The 17,548-nt window shown below is 53.3% G+C and overlaps 2 protein-coding genes across 5 annotated transcripts in view; both read left to right on the top strand.

The window, feature by feature from the left end:
• The first annotated feature begins 531 nt into the window (after positions 1-531).
• Positions 532-13,348, top strand: AIF1L (allograft inflammatory factor 1 like). The gene is made up of 5 exons (XM_069770684.1): positions 532-680; positions 5,655-5,721; positions 8,754-8,795; positions 9,967-10,129; positions 11,823-13,348. The coding sequence occupies exons 1-5, from the start codon at positions 603-605 to the stop codon at positions 11,908-11,910; spliced, it is 438 nt and encodes a 145-aa protein (XP_069626785.1). The 5' UTR covers positions 532-602; the 3' UTR covers positions 11,911-13,348.
• A 1,489-nt stretch (positions 13,349-14,837) lies between these two features.
• Positions 14,838-17,548, top strand: part of NUP214 (nucleoporin 214) — a 45,413-nt gene continuing 42,702 nt past the window's right edge. For all 4 annotated transcript variants that reach the window (XM_069770679.1, XM_069770681.1, XM_069770680.1 and 1 more), the window contains exons 1-2: positions 14,838-14,982; positions 16,578-16,773. In XM_069770679.1, the coding sequence (XP_069626780.1) occupies positions 14,941-14,982; positions 16,578-16,773 (238 nt within the window). In that variant the 5' untranslated portion in view covers positions 14,838-14,940. The remainder of the gene's footprint in view (positions 14,983-16,577; positions 16,774-17,548) is intronic.

A 17,548-nucleotide genomic window follows, 5' to 3' on the forward strand; every position in this document is an offset into this window, starting at 1 on the left:
GAGTACAACCGCCCGCATTAGATCCCGGCCAGGACACGCACCGTCAGCTTGGTCGTGTCTGTCGTGCGGTGGATGCCTTTTCCTCCTGTTCCTGCTCCAGGGCTTCTCCAGGACGGACTCACAAGCGGTTGTACTTTATCACACACCACGTAGCGCGTATCCCACCACAGCACCTTGCAAACCTACCGCCGGTACCCCAGCGGGGACCCCCGAGGCGGCGGTGCCGGGGGGGGGGGGGGTGCACCTGCCCCGGGGTGACTCCGGAGCGGATCCCGGGGGGATGGCGGGGGTCGCAGCCGCTGTTGCACGGTGGGTGCTGGAAGGAGACCGTCCCTTCCCATCCATCCCGCCGCCTCCCTCCCGTCGGGGGCTCGGCCGCTGGAAGCTGACTCCGCCGCTTTCCCCCACCTTGCTCCGGGACCTTACCGTTCTCCGGTTAAGAGCCTACCCGGGGGTCAACGGTCCGTTCTGGACCGGCGGGGAAGGGGTTAACGGCAGGGGCGGAGGGCTCGCACCGCCCGCCCGGCACGGCCCGGCCCGGCCCGGCCCGGCCCTGCCCGCCCCTATTTAAGGCGGCGGCGGGAGCGGGGCGGCTCCGTGAGATGGCGGCTCCGCGCCGGCCGAGCGGCGGGGGGCTGCGGCGGGCCCCGCAGGACGGGCGGCTGGAGGAGATCAACAAGGTGGGGCTGGGGCCGCCCCCCTCCCCTCCACACACACACACAGATCCCTTCCCCGAGCCGAGCCTTGCGGGGGCGGGATTGGGGGGGGGGGGCGCGTCGGGGCTGACCCCACGCCCGGGTGGGGATGGGGGCTGCGGCGGTGCCGGGTGGGGGAGAGGGGGGAGAAGGTGGGGACAGGTGGAACTGCTCCTCCCCTCACCTTTGCCTGTGTTCCCCCCCTCGGAGGGAAATCGGGTTCGAGGAGGCAGGCGGTGGCCTTGAGGGGGGGGGTTGCTCTCCATCCCCTCCACCCGTGGCTTTTCCCCCTGCAGCACCCCAAAGCCCGGGTGGGTGGGAGAGGGCCACGGGGTGCCCGTGGCTGCTCAGCAGCCGGCTGCCACGAAAGTCCCTTTGGGACCGTACCCCAGCAAAGAATCGTTGTTATTCTTCTACCGGAGGGCTTCGACCTCCCGTCCGCGGTATCGAGTGCTTCGATTTCTTCTCCTGGGAGCGAGGAGTTTCTGCTGCTCAGAAAAGCTGACTCAAGCCTTTCTAGTTTTTAATTGCGGTGGGTGAATGGGGGAACCCAGGATGGTTGGACGTCCCACAAGCCTTGGGTAGGGGGAATGGCAGCTCCTGGATTAGTGCAAAGTACGCTGGGCTGCGTGCCCTTCGTGCTGGGGTCAGGCAAGGTCCTCTCCCTGGAGCTTCAGCCTTGCCCTGTCCCTTGCTTGGCATGGCCTGCGGGGGCAGCTCCGTTGGTATCCCTCCTGGCCAAGAGCGGTTCTGAGGGTGGAAAGGAGGTTTTAACCTTGAAACAATTAACAAAGGCGTTTCTAGGGTCATTTCTAGGTGGGTTTGGTGGTCGCTCGCTGATACAGCCAGCGGCATCTTGGTGTGGAGAAGGTGGAGAAACCAGAACTGCACAAGATGAGAGCCTGGAAGAGAAGGTGGGCTTGCTTTGCCCTGGCGTTGTCTAGACCGTGAAAAGTGCTAATATCTTCCTCCAGGCAGGGGTGAGACAGCGGAGGTGAGGTTTATGTAGGTCACTGGAAAGGGAATTACATCGTTAGAAACCAGGAGATGCTACGGAATAGGAGTGGAAAAGAGGTGCTGTGGCATAAGGTGTAGAATAAGAGCGCTTGGCTAAAAAAGAGCCTTTGAAACCTGGTGTTGGAAGGCAGACATGACATGCCCTGTGCCAAGGAGGTACGTAGGTGGGTCTAACGCCTTCAAGGTGGCATTGACCTTTGGGGGAGGAAGGGGGTGTGTTGTACCTATTGCTGCAGTTTCTGCTGCTGCAGAGCTGTCCTCCAGCATCACTTGGGCACAGGGTGGATACGTGATATGGTAGGTGCTGTAGGACTGAGTCTGGGAAGTCATGCTTCCAGGGACACTGCTGATGTGCTGCTGCTGGGGGCTGGGGGCTCTTCTTCCTCCCATGCAGGGGACAGGCTCCTATCCCTCCCCTAAGCAGCCATCACTTCTGGCAAGCTTTTTCTCTGGGTGAAGTTTGGGTGACGAAAATGAAACAAGCTACATAACTTCCCACTGATGGAGGTGGGAGCTGCTTGTTCCTTGCTGCATGCCCTGTGTGTCGGCTCAGTGCTAGGAGAGGAGATTTGAGCAGCTAGAAATCAAGCTGCAGATAGCATGGGTAGCGGCAGCCCACGGATGCCGAGAAGCTGTTGCACTGTAGCAGCTCTGGGCAGCAAACCCCAAGCTGCTGCGCTTTGCTCGCTCCACCAGCTTTTGTGCGGCGGTGGTGGGGGAGTTTGCTGTGAGCGGGTGCGCAGCAAAGCGCCTCGCACCTCCCTCTGACACAGAGCTGATATGTAGACCTGGGCTGATACTGTGGCTGGAGCCAGGGAGGGGATTTCCCAAGCCCTGAAGAGCCCCAGGGCTGCAAACCGGTAAAGTGCTCCTAATAAAACCTATCAGGCCAAATTCCTATCAGGCTTAATCTCATTGTCTCATCCTAACACTTAGCTCCCTCCCAGCCCTGTTTTTCTGGCTGGTTTCAACCCCAGAGCTCTCACTGGGATAAGGGTCTTTGGCAGGCCGTGTCCTGAGTGCACACGTGCTGCTGCAGGACAGCTGAGTCCTAGTGTTGAATTCTCTCTTCCAGCCTGAAACGCTCCTCCGGGATCCCGTCTTGGCCGTTCCCCTCTTGCTGGGCAACGGCAATCACATTGTTTAGCCTCGTGCATCAAGGTGGCAAGTCTAATCCAGCCCAGATTAATTTCAACCTAGTTTTACCCTCTAATGCTCTGGGTTGCGGGGAAGGAATTCAACCTGCTGGAGAGCAGGTGCCTGCTGCTCCCATCCAGGGTAGGCATGAGCATCCCTCAGCCCCTTCCCAGCCCCAGCAGGCAGGGTAGCTGGCGTTGAGCACTTAAACAGCCCAGTGGGAGCTTGGCCTGCTGGTTGGAGATGCCTTTTTGGAAAGGGAGGAAGCATCTGGCTTTGCTCACGTTGTCTTGCAGGTAGCTGGGACTTGTGTGGCTCCTTTTATTGGCTTAGAAAAGTATCTCTGCCCAAGAAAGGCTGTTCAGGGCAGGAGTGGGGGAGAGGCTGGGGCTTATGAAGCAGTTCTTATTAATAGAACACGGCCCTTAAAACGGGAGCTTTAGCAAAGGGCTCTAGGAGGAACTTCAGCCACTCTGAGTCACTGGCCCTGGGGACTGAATTCCTGTGTGCTATTGTGAGTGTTTGCCTTATCGCAGTCACAGCCAGGCTTGCATACAATGTGGAGGGTGGAATGCCTTTGAAATATGCTCCCCTGTTGCTTCCTTCGGTCTGGAGCAGAGCTGTGACACTGGTAGGCTGTCCAGTTCCCCTCCAGTTGAAATGCAAGGGGACTGGGTGCTAGGTGTGTGCACAGCGTCACCCATCCTGCTCTCCTGCCACGCTGCCAAGGGCTGTTGGAGCCCCGGGCACATGTCCCTCAGCTATCATGTATGGATGTAACATTCCCTTTGGTTTTCACCATTTCTGTGCTACTGCTTGCTCCGAGAGAAGTACAGCACTCTGCTCTCACAATTGCCTCCCCTGCTGATGGGTGGAAGCTGTCTGCTGCTCCTGCACAGCAGGAATGAGACGCTGACCTGGTGGCCAGGAGATGCTCTGGCCCTGGTTCAGTTCTCAGTGATGTTTGGCAGGTTCCTTCTACAGAGGCTATTCGGTGGCAATGGCAGTAGGTAACACTACTCCACTCTCTGGTGACTTCTGCTGCTGGCTGAGCCCAGGTCTCAAAGCTGAATCGGGCCCTTTGTGTTGGGCTGGCAAATGATACCCCTGGGTAGAAATAACAGATAAATGAAATTGAGTTGGCAAAGGAGAGCAAAAGAAGGAACTGGGAACATAGCTTTTCACCACAGCTCTCAATTTGAGTTGGTGTCCATGGTGATAAGGGAAGTCTGTGTCACGCTGGTTTAGTGGGCACAGACTCTGGTGTCCCATCTGGAGTTTGTGAGATGGGAGGAGGGGATGGCAGTCATTTCTGTCCTACTGCACTTCCTACAAAACCTTAGTTCAGCTGCAGAGAAAAGACTCGCCAAAGCAGTGGTTAACTGGCAGTGAGGGTTTGAGGCATTTGGACTCCCTGGGCAGGTCCAGGCTCCCCTGTCGCAGCGAAAAAGGAAGGGCAGCTCCAGGTGTGTGGGCTGGGGGGCCTGGGAGCATGTGCTGCAGGGTTAGGGTGGCAGGCAGATATCAAGCACGAAAGGCTTGGGGCTGGCTGTGGCAGCAGGAACCAGGCACCAGCGTGGGGCTGCAGTGTTTCCGGAGCTGGCCCAGCAGCCAGACTGGGGGATAGCTGGTTTCAGTTTTCCTTCTGGAAGAAATGAGAACATGCTCTGGAGGTTGGAGGGTGTTTGGGTTACTGATGGCTGCGTGGACCTCCTACAGTCCTGATGCCCTAGTGCGTGCCAATGGGGCTTCTTTGGGCGGGGGTGGTCTCATTAAGCACAAGTGATGCTGCCCCAGTACTACCAGTGCCGGAGATCCTAGTCTCTTGGCGACCCACTCCTGCCTTCCTTGTGAGCATGGAGAACAGTGGTGAGGAACACATGCCCGCAGTAGGGAACAGCCTCAGCTCTCTATCCACCCTAACCCCTGGAGGGGTTTTATCCTGGACAGGCCATGCAGAAGCTGTGCAGATGTTAATGATTTCTACACTGAAGAATGTGGTGTTGTTGCTGAACACAGATCGAGTCATTAAGCTGTGCTGGGCTCGCTGGAGCTAGGCGGTGTGGGAGGGTAGAGACAGGAGCAAGACCCTGCTGCTCACAGCTGCAGGGGCGGGGGGTGTTGCTGGCAGGGCATAGCAGTGGAGCTGGCTCTGCAAGTTGTGGTTTGTCCTCTCGGGTACCTGAAGGTTTCTGAGGTGGGGCTAGGGACAAGTGACCAGAAGTGACCCAGGATTTCCTCTTCAGCCTGTGCAGGGTAGGGGAGGAAAAATGAGTAGACAGTCTGAGAGTGAGACCCTGTTCCTTACCCCAAAATACCTGTCCTCTCTTGAGTGCATGGTGGTCTGTGACCTTTGCCTGTTCTATTTACTAGCCCTCAGAGTTTATCCAAAGAGTTTGAAATTGGAGATCGGAGCGCTTTTTGCAAGGGCTAGGAGCCATTGCTGGGAATAGGTGCTCGACCCATGCTGTGCATGCTTAAGTAGACATGTGGGGAACTGAAACCTTGGATGAGCAAGAAGAGGGAGTTTCATGCAGTTATTCCAAAGGCACATGGGGTCCAGTCCTCCCTGGAGCTGTTGGTGGGAAATCTGAGACACCAGAGGCATTCCCCTTGCGCTGGAATGTTAATGACAAGATGTGGGGGGATTCAACCCATTTTCAAGCCTCGTGGCACTGTTGCTCAAATGTGGCGCTCTGGGAATTGCGTAGGTCTTCTGGGTAATGCTGCATTTGTACATGCCTTCTAGGGTGTTTTCCTTTGCATCTTTAACCTTGCGGATATTCTTTTTTTTTTCTGTTTTAGGAATTTCTCTGTGACCCAAAGTTCAGTGATGAAGAAGATCTGGAGGAGAAGTTGGCAGTGTTCAAAGGTGAGAACTGGAGGGTTTCCCTGTCCTTTCAGCCTGACTATTTGCTCTGAACAGATTGTTTTCCTCAGCACATGGATCTTACCAGCCTGAGATTCTCTGCCAAATACAAGTGACTGAGCTGGGATGGATGCCTCCCCCTTGCTTGTGGGACTCAGTGAAACTCCCCAGAGAGGTGGTTTTCCCACATGAGCCTTTGTGCTTCCCCCGCTTGCAGGGCAGGGACATGTCACCCTACAGACATCTTGCCTGGTGGCTGCTATTACTGCAAAACCTGCTGCGTGGGCAAAACCATGGGGAGCAGCAAAGGAGGACGGTTTCTGTCTAGATACCTAGACGAGCCAGCTGGTACAATGGATGATGCAGTAGCTGGACTTCTTTTTTTTCTTTCTTTTTTCCCAGTGAGTAGGAGGACCTCTTCCCACAGAGCAGAGGTCTCAGCTGCTTTCTGAAGGAGTCAGGGACTTTCCCCAAAAGTTTCTTCAGTCTGATCTGGTCCTTCCCCAGCGCCTTGGTACCTGAGGCAACAGCAGCAGTGTGTCTCTAGTCCTGGCCAAAGCCTAACTCCAGTGGGTCAGCAGATCTGGGGCTTAGGTTTGGGCCATTTGCTGGGATGGGGCATAGAGAAACAGCTCAAAAGCCTGGGGTCCTCTGGAGCTTGTCCCCAAAGTGGTTACAGGGTAAGATTTGGCAGGGCTGTTCTGGATACATCCACTTTCTTTCCAAGCAGTGGCTGAAGGCAGTTGAGAAAACATGCCTTCTGCGTCACACTGCCCTCAAGGTTTGTCCTCAGCCTGGCTCTAACCAAATAAAACCTGACCTTGCTTCCATTTCAGGTGTTATCTGCTTTTTCCCTTTGAATTTTGGCTTTGCAATTCAGCATGGAAGAAGCTAGCTGGGGTTTTGTGATCCCTTACCCTGCTGTGCACAGAGAAGCCTCCTGCGCTCCCCGTTCTTTCTGTTGCCTTTTGTACGGCTTTGGCTTTTGGCTGCAGCCCCGCATTATTTTTCCCATCACAATTGGGGCTCTTCAAACATTGCAACTGTAGGTCACAGGCTCAGAATTCCCTGTAACGAGAGCCTTTGGCATATCTTCCCGCTGCCTCGTGAGTTTGCCTCCATGGCCTGTCCCGCTCTCCAACGCCTCCTCCAGCTCCTCCAACAATCGGCTCATTGTGTGATGATGGGAGCAGCGTTTCTTCTCTGCCGTCCTTCCCACTGCCCTCCCCAGCCGGGCCCGGGGAGCCCCCGTGCAGTGTTTGTGTAAATGCATTTGTGAGGGGAGGGACCATGCATGGTTTTGCCCCACCAAATCCCTGCAGCTGGGATGGGAGGGAAAGACAAATGTGCGAGCCGAGGCTCAGAGCACGATGATGTAAAGCTGCCGCTGTTCTCTGTGCTTTTGGCTAAGAGTCAGCTGAGAAGAAAAGAAAACATGTGCTGGGCACGGACACGGCAGAGCAGGGTTTGAGTCCCTGAACGCATGCTGGGGTGCCTGACCCCTGCCCAGGGAGGTGGTGGTTCATTTGCACAAGGTCATTATGGTGGGCCAGAGTGTAGGGAGAGCCAGTTCCACATCTAGCGTTGCTTTGGCCCCTGGGCACATGTGACAGCCCCAATTTCATCTGGGATTGGTCGCTTAATGCTCAAAGGAAGATGTTTATTCCTGCCTGAAGCATGAACAGCTTTGTTTTGTACGTGGTATTCCCATAGGTCTGTCCTGCTCAGCTCATGACAGCGGTAATGCACCAGCTGAGACCCAGCTGAAGACATGTCAAGCTATTCCTCTGCCTCCTGCCTGTAGTTGCTATCAGTCCAGTTAACCCAGGACTTTCCTTCAGAAACACAGGTTCTGGGAAGGCTCCAATGTGTGAAATATCCCCTCTTCCCTTTAGCTCCTTAAATTAGCCTGCCACTTCTCTGTTCATGCTCATCTGCTTGCTGGTGTCCCTGGAGCAGAGGCAAAAGGTCTTTTCCCTTTGGGGAGAGGAGCGGCCTGGGAGCTCTCACTTAATTTGAGTCCTCCAAGGCTGTTCTGGGGAGCGAGTGCTAACTGCAGGGCAAGTGGAGACTTCTCCAGCTCAGCACAGATGGATGGTGGCAGCAGGCATCTTGTTCTTCTCATTTAGCAGAACTTGAGATGATGGGGGCCCCCCTGCGGTGCTAGGAGCTGTATTGTCTGCAAGACAGACAAATCCTTGCCTGAAGAGCTTAAAGTCTAAATGGGGAACAGCTAGCAGGGGAGGGAGGGAGGGGTAGGAAGCACACAGGTGTGCCACTCCAAAGGTCAGAAGCAGCACAGGACTGAAATTCTGATTTTTCTAACTCAAATCAGTGCTCTGTCTGTTACAGCATGTGAGCTTTTGTCCTGCAAAGCTAACCAGACTTTCTTGCGCGGGATCTGCCTTTCTCCAAGGATGCTGGCGCTGCCCGATGCAGCAATGTTTGACTGCAGGCTGGAAGGGCAAACAACCTGCTCCAGCATAACTCCTCCTAGGCTTGTTCTTGGCTTTGCCCTCTTGCTGTGATCCTTGAGCATCTCTCCTGGCAGGTGCTGCTCTGGGAGTGCAGCATAGCTTCGGGAGGACTGTAGAGCCTGTCCCTTGGTATTGCAGGCAACTACGTCATTTAATCTCCCTCCTAATCCGATCAAGCTTCATTTTGGGAGTGCTCAGGGTTTTGTTTTCCTTGCTACTCCTTCTGGGAGGCTGTTCCAGAGCTTTGTTTTTCTGGCTGGAAACCTTTTAATGCTATTCATGGCTAGCTGATACCTTGTTCTCATGCCAGTGTTTTCCTTCAGCTTAAATGAAAAGCAGCCACAATTAAAGAGTGCTTAGCTCCAGGGCCCTGGAATTGAGATAAGGGTGCTAAAACCAGGTCTTGAGATGGTCTCCCTCTCTGAACTGTTTGCATTCAGCAGTATATCAATCTTATCCCCTAATCTTTTATTTCATTGCTCTAAGCAGGAAGGCCTCCAAAGCCCTGCATACCCCCTGCTCTAGCGTCCTGCTAACTTGCATCTGTGTCTCTTCCAGAGAAGTACATGGAGTTTGACCTGAACAACCAAGGCGAGATTGGTGAGTGACTCGGGGATGCTGGTGCTGGGCTGGAAAAGCAACAGCTTGCTGAGGTGGTGTCTGCTGCTGTATCTGCTGCTTCCCGCTGCACTCATGTTGCTGAGGAGGAAAACCTGTCGGTTTTTCCCATGTCCAGCCTTGCTTGGATCTTGATTGCCAGCCAGGGGCTTCCTTGGCTCTCCAGCCCCTGCCTTTCAGCTTCCTCAGTCTCTCCTCACCTGCTTCAAGACCTAAGCTCTTCTCAGTCCTGTTTTCCTCCTGAGTTTCTGCTTAGCTCCTCTGCTTCTTTCTGCTTGCTCTAAATGTTTTTGGTTTTTTCTCCCTTTTTTCCCACTGAGGTCATCTTCTCAATCCTTAGCATTTCCAGAGCTAGGAAGTTGCAGGGCTTGGGCAATCCTGGGTTTTGCCTGGCTTGAGGCAGAAGCTGTATAAAACCACGAGCACTGCGGTGCAGAGACGCTCTTTGCTGGGAGGGGAGCGGAGGGAAGCGGGGGACTTGGGTGTGAGTCTGGCTCAGCTGAGCGGCCCTGGTTTGGGCCCAGAAAGCACCAGTTATGTAAAGATCCAGCCTTCTGCAGGCCTGGAGCTGACACTGAAGTGTAATCACTTGCATGCTGTGCCCTTCCAGGAGGCTGCTGCCTTATTCCCCTCCTCCACCAGTCCTCAAGCTGAAGGAAAGCCTGTGGGGAGCGGGAGGAGGCCTGACTCAGCTGCGCTGCCGTTTCCTGGAGGGAAGGGGCCGCGGCTCACAGCAGAGCAATGGAAGGAAATGGCCTGTGGCGATGGGCAGGGGCACCTGCTCCCCACAGCCTGTTTGGCTCTAACCCCAGCCTTGCTTCCCTCCTCCCCATCCTTGTGATTCTTGGCACCATGTTCTGAGCTAGGGAGCGGTGTCCCCACGTGTCTGGAGCACTTGGAGGGTCGTCCCTCTTCTGCGTGCATGGTGCTTTTATCTTGAGCTGCGCAAATGGGAAGTGATGCTCTGTACTGGGCAGTACAGCAGTAAGCTGTACTGGAAGGCTTCTCTTGGCTTTCAGCAACACCTTGGTGCTGTCAGCCCCAGAGTCTGCAGGTGAGGTGGTCTGAGGTGGGAACTCATGCCTATGTCCCTAGGGTTGTCTGTGCTCAGTGCGGTCACCTCTCGACAGCACCGATTGCCTTGCTCTTGCAGATTTGATGTCTGTCAAGAGGATGATGGAGAAGATGGGGGCTCCGAAAACCCACCTAGAGCTGAAGAAGATGATCTCTGAGGTGACCGGAGGAGTTAGCGAGACCATCTCGTACCAGGACTTTGTCAACGTGATGCTTGGGAAACGCTCTGCTGTGCTTAAACTGTGAGTGTCCCTGGGAGGGAGTGGGGGGGAGATGCAGGACCTGAGCTGGCATGTTGCGGGAGCCGGGAAGCAGAAGTTGTTCTGCCTGGTGGAGGTGGAGCTGTGCACGTTTGGTGTTTGTGGAGGGGAGACAAGGACCCTTGTGAAGGGGAAGTTTGCAGAGAGACATGAGAGGGTGTAATAGCCCATGTCTGGGCTGAGCAGTGGTGAGCGCTCACAGCAGAGCTGCCTGCTGTGTGTTAGTACAGGCTTCCTCCCACACGCTCAGTGTGGAGTGATTCTCCCCCTTGCCTGAGGGTGTGCAGGCACTCGGCACTGCAGGACTTCTTCCCGTCTCTTCCCTGGGGCTTCTGCTGGCTTTGGGGACACAGGCTTCCCCTGTGAATGGTGGCAGGACTTGAGCAGTGAATGATGGTCCTGCCCACACCAGCAGTGCTGGCTCCTATTTCCCACAGAATGCTCCCTCCCTGCCTGATTTTGGAGAGACGGGCAGTAGATGGAGAGAGGACACATGCTTGAAACAGCTGGCTTTTGCTGGGAGAGGTTTTCTGCGGTACCGGCTGCCAGCACCAGCCTCCCACGGCCCCCTCTGCCCTCTCGACAGGGCTCTGAAAGTCCTGCTGTAACAAATGGCTTCCGAACACTTGCTTGGCTCCATCTCCACCCCATTGAAGCCTGGCTTCGCCTTTCACAGTCACAGAGGCTGGCCCTGCTTTTGTGTCTGTAACCACAATGAATAGGAGCTGCTCCTCTCCATCCCCCTTGCCCCTTTCTGAAGGCAGCTTTAGAAATGGAGCCAGCAGGTTGGGAGGAAGGATCTTGCTCCCACGTCTCACATGGTCCCTCTAAGCCAGTATGTGCTTGCTGGCAATGAGTGTCTCCTCTCCCCACTGAGTGCCCTGTGTCTGTGTGGTGGGGTGCTCCTCTTCCAAGCGTGCACAGACTTCTGACACCCCTGCTCCTCCTTTCTTTCTCCGTGGAAGGAGGCTGAGCCTGCAGCCTGTCCCGTATCTTCCATCCTTCCTCCCAACTGCAACGGCTTTCACAGATGGGTCCCTTCCTTTGCTAACAGACGCCCCATTGTCTACTGGACTCTTTAGAGCAGGAGCAGAAATGCGAAACTTGTCCCAAGAGCGGTACAGTCCTTTGATCCAGCGTGGCAGCTGGCATTCCCAGCGTAGCTGCAGTGCTCGGGTTGGAAGACAGTGCGAGTGGTTGCAAAATGGTTGGGACTCTTCTAGCCAGTGCTTTGCTCCTTGTCTCTGCCCTCTTCCCTGGCTGTAACTGCTGTTGCTTGCTTGGTGTTGGCTTCTGAATGTTCAGCTGTGTGGTTATGTACAAGGTGGGCCAGGGACAGTATTTGCTTTTACGCATCAGGAGAACTTGGCATGCAGTGTGCGCCCAGGGGATTTCGGAAGTGGCTGTCTAAATAAAACATTCTAATCCTCTGGGCTCTGAGAGGAAAACCAGCAGGGGCTTTGGGAACCCACTCCTGGAAACTGCTGGAAAAGCAAAGCTGCCTGCCAGGCTGGCAGCAGTGCCCTCTGTTGGCTTTCCCTCCTCTGTTAACTATCGGATGCCCTTTGCATGGGGGGCATATGCTATTTTTCAGCAGATGAGATAATCCCACCCCCAATGATGGGTAAAGATGCACCTGCTTTTTTTCATTGGTATTATCTGTTGTGTTTTGCAGGGTCATGATGTTTGAAGGAAAAGCCAATGAAAGCAACCCAAAACCTTCTGGTCCGCCTCCAGAGAGAGACATAGCCAGCCTCCCTTGAAGAGGACAGGCTGAAAAATTGGCACTGTTTGCTTTGCTGGTCTGTAACAGAGGTTACCTGTGCTTTGTTACTCTTTACTGTGGACAGTCCTAGTTTTCAACTAACCTGCCTTAGAGGAACAGCAAGGGAAGCTGGAGACTCCCAGCTCGTGTCTTTCTGCTGCATCCCTTAGCCAACTTGATTTGTTAGACAGAAGCTGTAGCACCAATTGTAATGTGAGACCAAAAAAAAAAAATTCCTGTGATCTTACTCTTTCCTCTGCCCTTCCTGCTATTCTCAGACAAGGAGCTACGTTCCTCCCAGTGTATGGATTCAGAGCTGTGCTTGTCACGACAGGTTCCTAAAGGGCCTTGCTGCCAGACATAGACCATTTCTCTGGCAAAGCCCCCAACAGCAGCTTCATGGGTGCAAAGAAATAAGTGCCTTCTCTGCTCTGTCTTATGCTTCCTGACTTTGGACTAGTTCTTCCCCTCCTGACCTCACCAAAACACAAGTCAGGCTCCCACCTCTGTGGCCTAGTAGCATGCTAGGTGAACGTGGGAAGGTGCATGGACACCAGAGGTCTGCCTGCAGGGCCTTTAAGCTTGGAGGTAGGCATGGCTGACTGCAGGGACAGCTTCTGTCTGCTCTGTGGGTTCATCCTGCAGTCAGATCTTGGTGGGTCCAACACCAGCCACTGCAAGTGAGGATGATTACATCTACCTTAGGGGCCCCCTTCCTGAAAAATCTCTACTTGGATCTGATCAGGAGCATAACCTCTGAATGGGTGGTTGTCTGTCCTGTCCATCCAGTGCAGAAACAAGCCTGCTGTTATGCCTTTGCAGCCCCTCAGGAAAGCCTAGAGGAAATTAAACCTTCAGGTGAAAGGAGGCTGGGTGACTAAACTGTGAGCCCTGCCAGACCAGTTGCAGATGAAGATCTGTCCTCATGCAGCTGCTCTGTCCCTCTGATTTTTGTAGACCTCCCTGTATGTGTTTCAGCTTGGTTCCTGGGGCTATTGGGTACATTTCCCTGATGGATAAGCCCTCAAATCTGCAAAATAAGAATGGCTGTAAGTGTGGAGTATGAGCTGGAATCCAGATGTAGCTGGGACTGTGCTATCCACACTCTGGTTACTGCTGTGATTCTTGCTCTGTACACAATTTCTGGAATCCAGATGTTTGCTCTTTGCCCTTTCCCTACTGTTCTCTTAAATGTTCTTGGCAGCTTTTAACTTTTTTTAAAAATCATGTTTTAATAAATAAGATTTTTAATGGAAATACAGATGATTAACTCTACTAGGCTGATTTGTTCCTGCCAAAGGCTGCACTTTTAAATAATAAAAAAAAAAATTCTCACTACTGTTTGCATGAAAACCAAAACTGTAATGGAGAGAAGAATTATGAGCAAAAGCAGCACCAGTCTACTTTAAGGACTGAAAATAAATCTTCTGAAGCTACACTGTGTGTCAGTGTATTTAGTTTAGCTCCTCTGAAGCTTGGTCCATGTGGTTGGTTGCAGATTAAGTGAGCTGGTTTCCACGTCTGTTAATATAAACCCTTAAATAGATCCTAGAGATAGGTTTGGACTGTGTTGATCTGATCTTGATCTGTAATAACTGACCGAATGCCATGGAGTTTGTGTTACGAAATGCAGAGGCCACCTCCTGAAAGCTGTCTTTTTTGACTTGCTGGGTGGCAGTGCTTGTTTTAAGGAATAACTTGTTTATCAGGAGCAGATACTTGTAATGCTTCTCTTAAAAGACTATTTATTTATTTTTTTTCATCCTCTCTGCTCTTGAAGCAATCGCCTGAGGTTCTTGTCTGATGTGAGTTATCAAAATGGAGACCAGGTTTCCTGGGGGAATGACTGGGTACACTTTTTCCACGTGTTCCTCAAAAGGACAGAATTGCCCTTAGATCAGAGCCCTGTGTCTGCTTTCTGCTGCCTGTTAGCCTCTGGGAAGGCACCTGCTTTTCTAGGCCATGTGTGTTATAGCTGTTGTTCAGTTAGAAAATAAAGGGAGCATATTACACAAGGGAAATTTGGATGTGGTTTGCCACAGTTCAGATCACCGCCCAAAGCCATCACTGCTTTTGTCTCTGTGGAAATCCTTCTGGTCCTGGAAAAGACAAGCACAACCTGCTAGAGCTGGAAACAGCCCTTCACAACATGTCCTTGTCCCCACAGGGCTAAGCGCTAAGGCGATATACCCCTCTGAGTGGGGGCTGAACCCCCCCGAACTTGAGGCAGGAGCGAGCAAGGGAAGAAAGTCAGGTCCTGTCGTGACTGAAAAAACACATGCTGCTTTTGCGGGGCCCTGGAGCGCAATTAGGCTGTCCCTGCTCACAGAGCTTCCATCTTTCCAGCTCAGCTGCACCTTAACTGGAGGCGTACAGGCACCGACCCTGCGCATCGGACCGTGCGCTCCCACTGCAGCCCACGCTATGGGAGTGGGATGTGCTTAGAGCTGCAGCAACGTCAGACTTTCGCTGTGGAAAAAAGCACCGAAGCCCCTTACCAAGAGTTGACGATGGACAAGGTGGAGCGGCTCCCTGCCAGCCTCCACCATTGCGCAGCTGGGAGAGCTGGCTTGCTGACAGCCAGGCCCCATCCCTCCTGGTAGCCGAAACTCAGCCCCAGAGGGGTCTGTCCCCTCAGGGCCTCCCCGGGGAGTGTGTGTGTGGGGGGGCACAGCCCCATGGGGCTGGATCTCCTCAGGGCGGAGAAGGGCCGGCGGGTGCGGCCTGCAGCAGCCACCGCCACCGGGTCAGGCCCTACCTCAGAACATAAGGAAAAAAGGGTTTATTAAACACAGCCTGGCCGTTTGTCCTCCCGTCCTTTAGCCCGCGGGAGCCGCGACAGACAACGGGGAGGGTGATGGTGATAGCGGGGGTCCCCTGGAGGACTCCCGGCGCCGAGGAGCATCGAGAGCTGTGGCTAGAGCGGTCGCGCCGGAAGCGGAAGTGAGCGCACTGGCAGGCGCGCGGGGGTTTCCCGGCTGTGCGCAGGGCGGTGGGGACCGCGGGCCTCGGGGCTGCCGGCGCCGCCATGGGGGACGATATGGACGTGATCCCCGAGCGGGAGATGAAGGTGAGGGGCGGGGGAAGAGCAGGCGGACTGTGAGGGGAATGCCTGCGGTGGTGGTGGGGGGGTTGGCTCGGGCGGTGGGGGGGTTGACAGGCGGTTTGGGTCGGGCCGGGGGCGTTGGTTTGGGCCTGGAGGGGGGTGGCAGGCTGTGGTGGGGGGTCGACTCGTGCCGTGAGGGGAAAGGGGCTTGGGGAGGGCTTGGCTTGGGCTGTGAGGGGTGATAGGCCGTGGGAGGGACTTGGCTTGGGCCGTGGGGCTGACAGGCCGGTGGGGGGTGGGGGGTGTTGGCTCGGGTCATGGCGGGGGCCTTTTGAGGCATCCTTGCAGGGTTTGTGAAGCGCTTGAGGAGTTTTCAGCAGGGTCTGGTGCAAGGGTGTGGAGTGGAAGAGGGAGGGGCTGGCATGGCCTCTGGTGGAGAGGGGTCCTGGTAATGCCTGGGGGAGGAGAGGCAGAATGTGAGAGTTGGAGGAACCTTATTTTGGGAGAGGAGTGGTGTGTTTCTAAGGCCTCCTGTCAGCATGCCTTGCGCTGGGAACGTCCTGCTTTTGGGAACAGCATGTGTGGTTGTCTGCTGTGGGACAGTGTAAACTGGAGTCTTACAGTGTGGTGCCACCCTAGCCCATCACTGTGTCTCCCGGAGTGTTACTGTGAGGCTGTATAAGCAGGGACTTGGCGGGACAGATTCCTGAAGACCACGTGGATCTTTGTGCAGCTGCTTTCTGCTCAGGCACCTTCAAAAACAAGGGAGTTAGGCTGTTTGCTTTGCAGAAGCTTCTGAGTTCCTGCAGCTTCCTCAGGTTGCAGGAATGTACTTACTCAGTGCTTTGGCAATAATTTGGAAACAAAATTCCGGTGCTTAATTTGAGTTGCTGGCATTAGATCCAGTGCTCTGTTCAACAGTTGGCACCTTGGGAAGAGAGACTCACTCCTAAGGGGAACCTCAGGTTTTGCATGGTAATAGTATAACTGCTGTTTCTTAATTCAGTTTGTGTTTTTGGACTTTTTTTAATCTCTCACTCTGCTATTCTCTTCCTCCTTTTACAAAAGGACAATGTAAATTATGAGAGAAAGGAATGCAAAAAATAAGTCTGATTATACAGAGTCATTCCTGATGGTGGGTGAAAGGAATAACTGTATCTGTTCTGTGTGTCATAAATTACAGTAGCAAACCAAGATGCATCTAAGCAGATGTGTGCTTTGTAGGTTTACAGCAACAAGTTTTAATCAATGATGTTGTATTTCTGCTTTGACCCTTCTCTTTCTTTTTGTCTTTCCTATGGATTGGCCAGTTTTGGTATGTGTCTGAGAGGGTTATGTGTCCCAGACAGATTGAACTCCCGCAGGTTTTATGAACATAGGCTGCTGTGTAGAAAAGAGGTTCAGCCAATGGAAAAAATGTGGTGTGATCTCAGTCTTTCTTAGAAGAGACAGAAAATGTGATGGGATGGCCAGTGACGATGTGGGTGGGGGCTCTGCCTTGGCAGGTGTTTCACAGCTCTCGTGGAGAGGCTTTTCAACTTACTGTCTTAGAGAAACTGAAGTAAACTATTCCTCTTTGCCAGCATATGTACAGCTACTTCCCAACTCTCTTACAACAGGATTTTCAGTTCAGAGCGCTGAAGAAGGTCCGCATCTTTGATGCTCCAGATGATCTTCCCAAAGAGCGCTCTAGTCTCCTTGCAGTGTCTAACAAATACGGGCTGGTCTTTGCTGGTGGAGGAAGCAGCCTGCAGATCTTTCATACTAGAAATCTTCTCATGCAAAACCAGCTGGGAGAAGATCCCAATAAAATTGGTAAGGCATCCTTATGTCTCATGGTCTTTGCAGACGCAGCTTTATATGCATTTTTATGATATAGAGCTCTTGGCTTCTGATACAGTCCTTGTCATGCTCTTTCGTGCATTTGAAATTACTGTGTTTTCTTGTATGAGAAGGCAGGAATAATATTTGCTGTACCGCTAGCTGAAATGAAGTACAGTTGTTGGGAACATGTCACCAGGATGTTCTGTGCTAGCTCCTGTTCACGTGTCTTTCAGGTTTGGCCACCTATGTTCAGTGCCATACAGTGAGGTTGACTTTTCCTACCCGAGAATGCACCCCTTTCCTTGCAGCCACACAGTGTCTTAGTAGCCAGTTGTACGTATCAGAGATGTGTGTGAGCGGAGGGACAGAGTTCTCGCACTGAGTTGTCCACAATGACTAAATGACTGTCCTGCAAGAGAGGAAGCAATCACTGTTCTACCACTTAAGTGCAAAATACACCAAAGTGCAAAATGGTTTTCATTCTCCCCTTGTCCTTAGTAACTGTACCACCCAGGGTATTCATTTGCATACATAGGTAAAACAAAAACTCTGTCCACCTATTTTTCCTCCAGGTTACTGAGAAAGGAAAGTGGAATCTTCTTTTCTTAGGCATTTGGCAACTCTTGAGACTGTATTGGTAGAGATGAAGGGGTTTGCTTTCACTCAGTTTTTCTACATGTTAGCTTTGACAGCTGCTGTTAATAGGACTGGTGATTTTTGCATAAAATTGTTCTAACAGTATTGCTTTACAAGAACAGTTCTTGGT

This window comes from Haliaeetus albicilla, chromosome 26 (genome assembly GCF_947461875.1).
Source record: "Haliaeetus albicilla chromosome 26, bHalAlb1.1, whole genome shotgun sequence".
Taxonomy (NCBI): Eukaryota; Metazoa; Chordata; class Aves; order Accipitriformes; family Accipitridae; genus Haliaeetus; species Haliaeetus albicilla.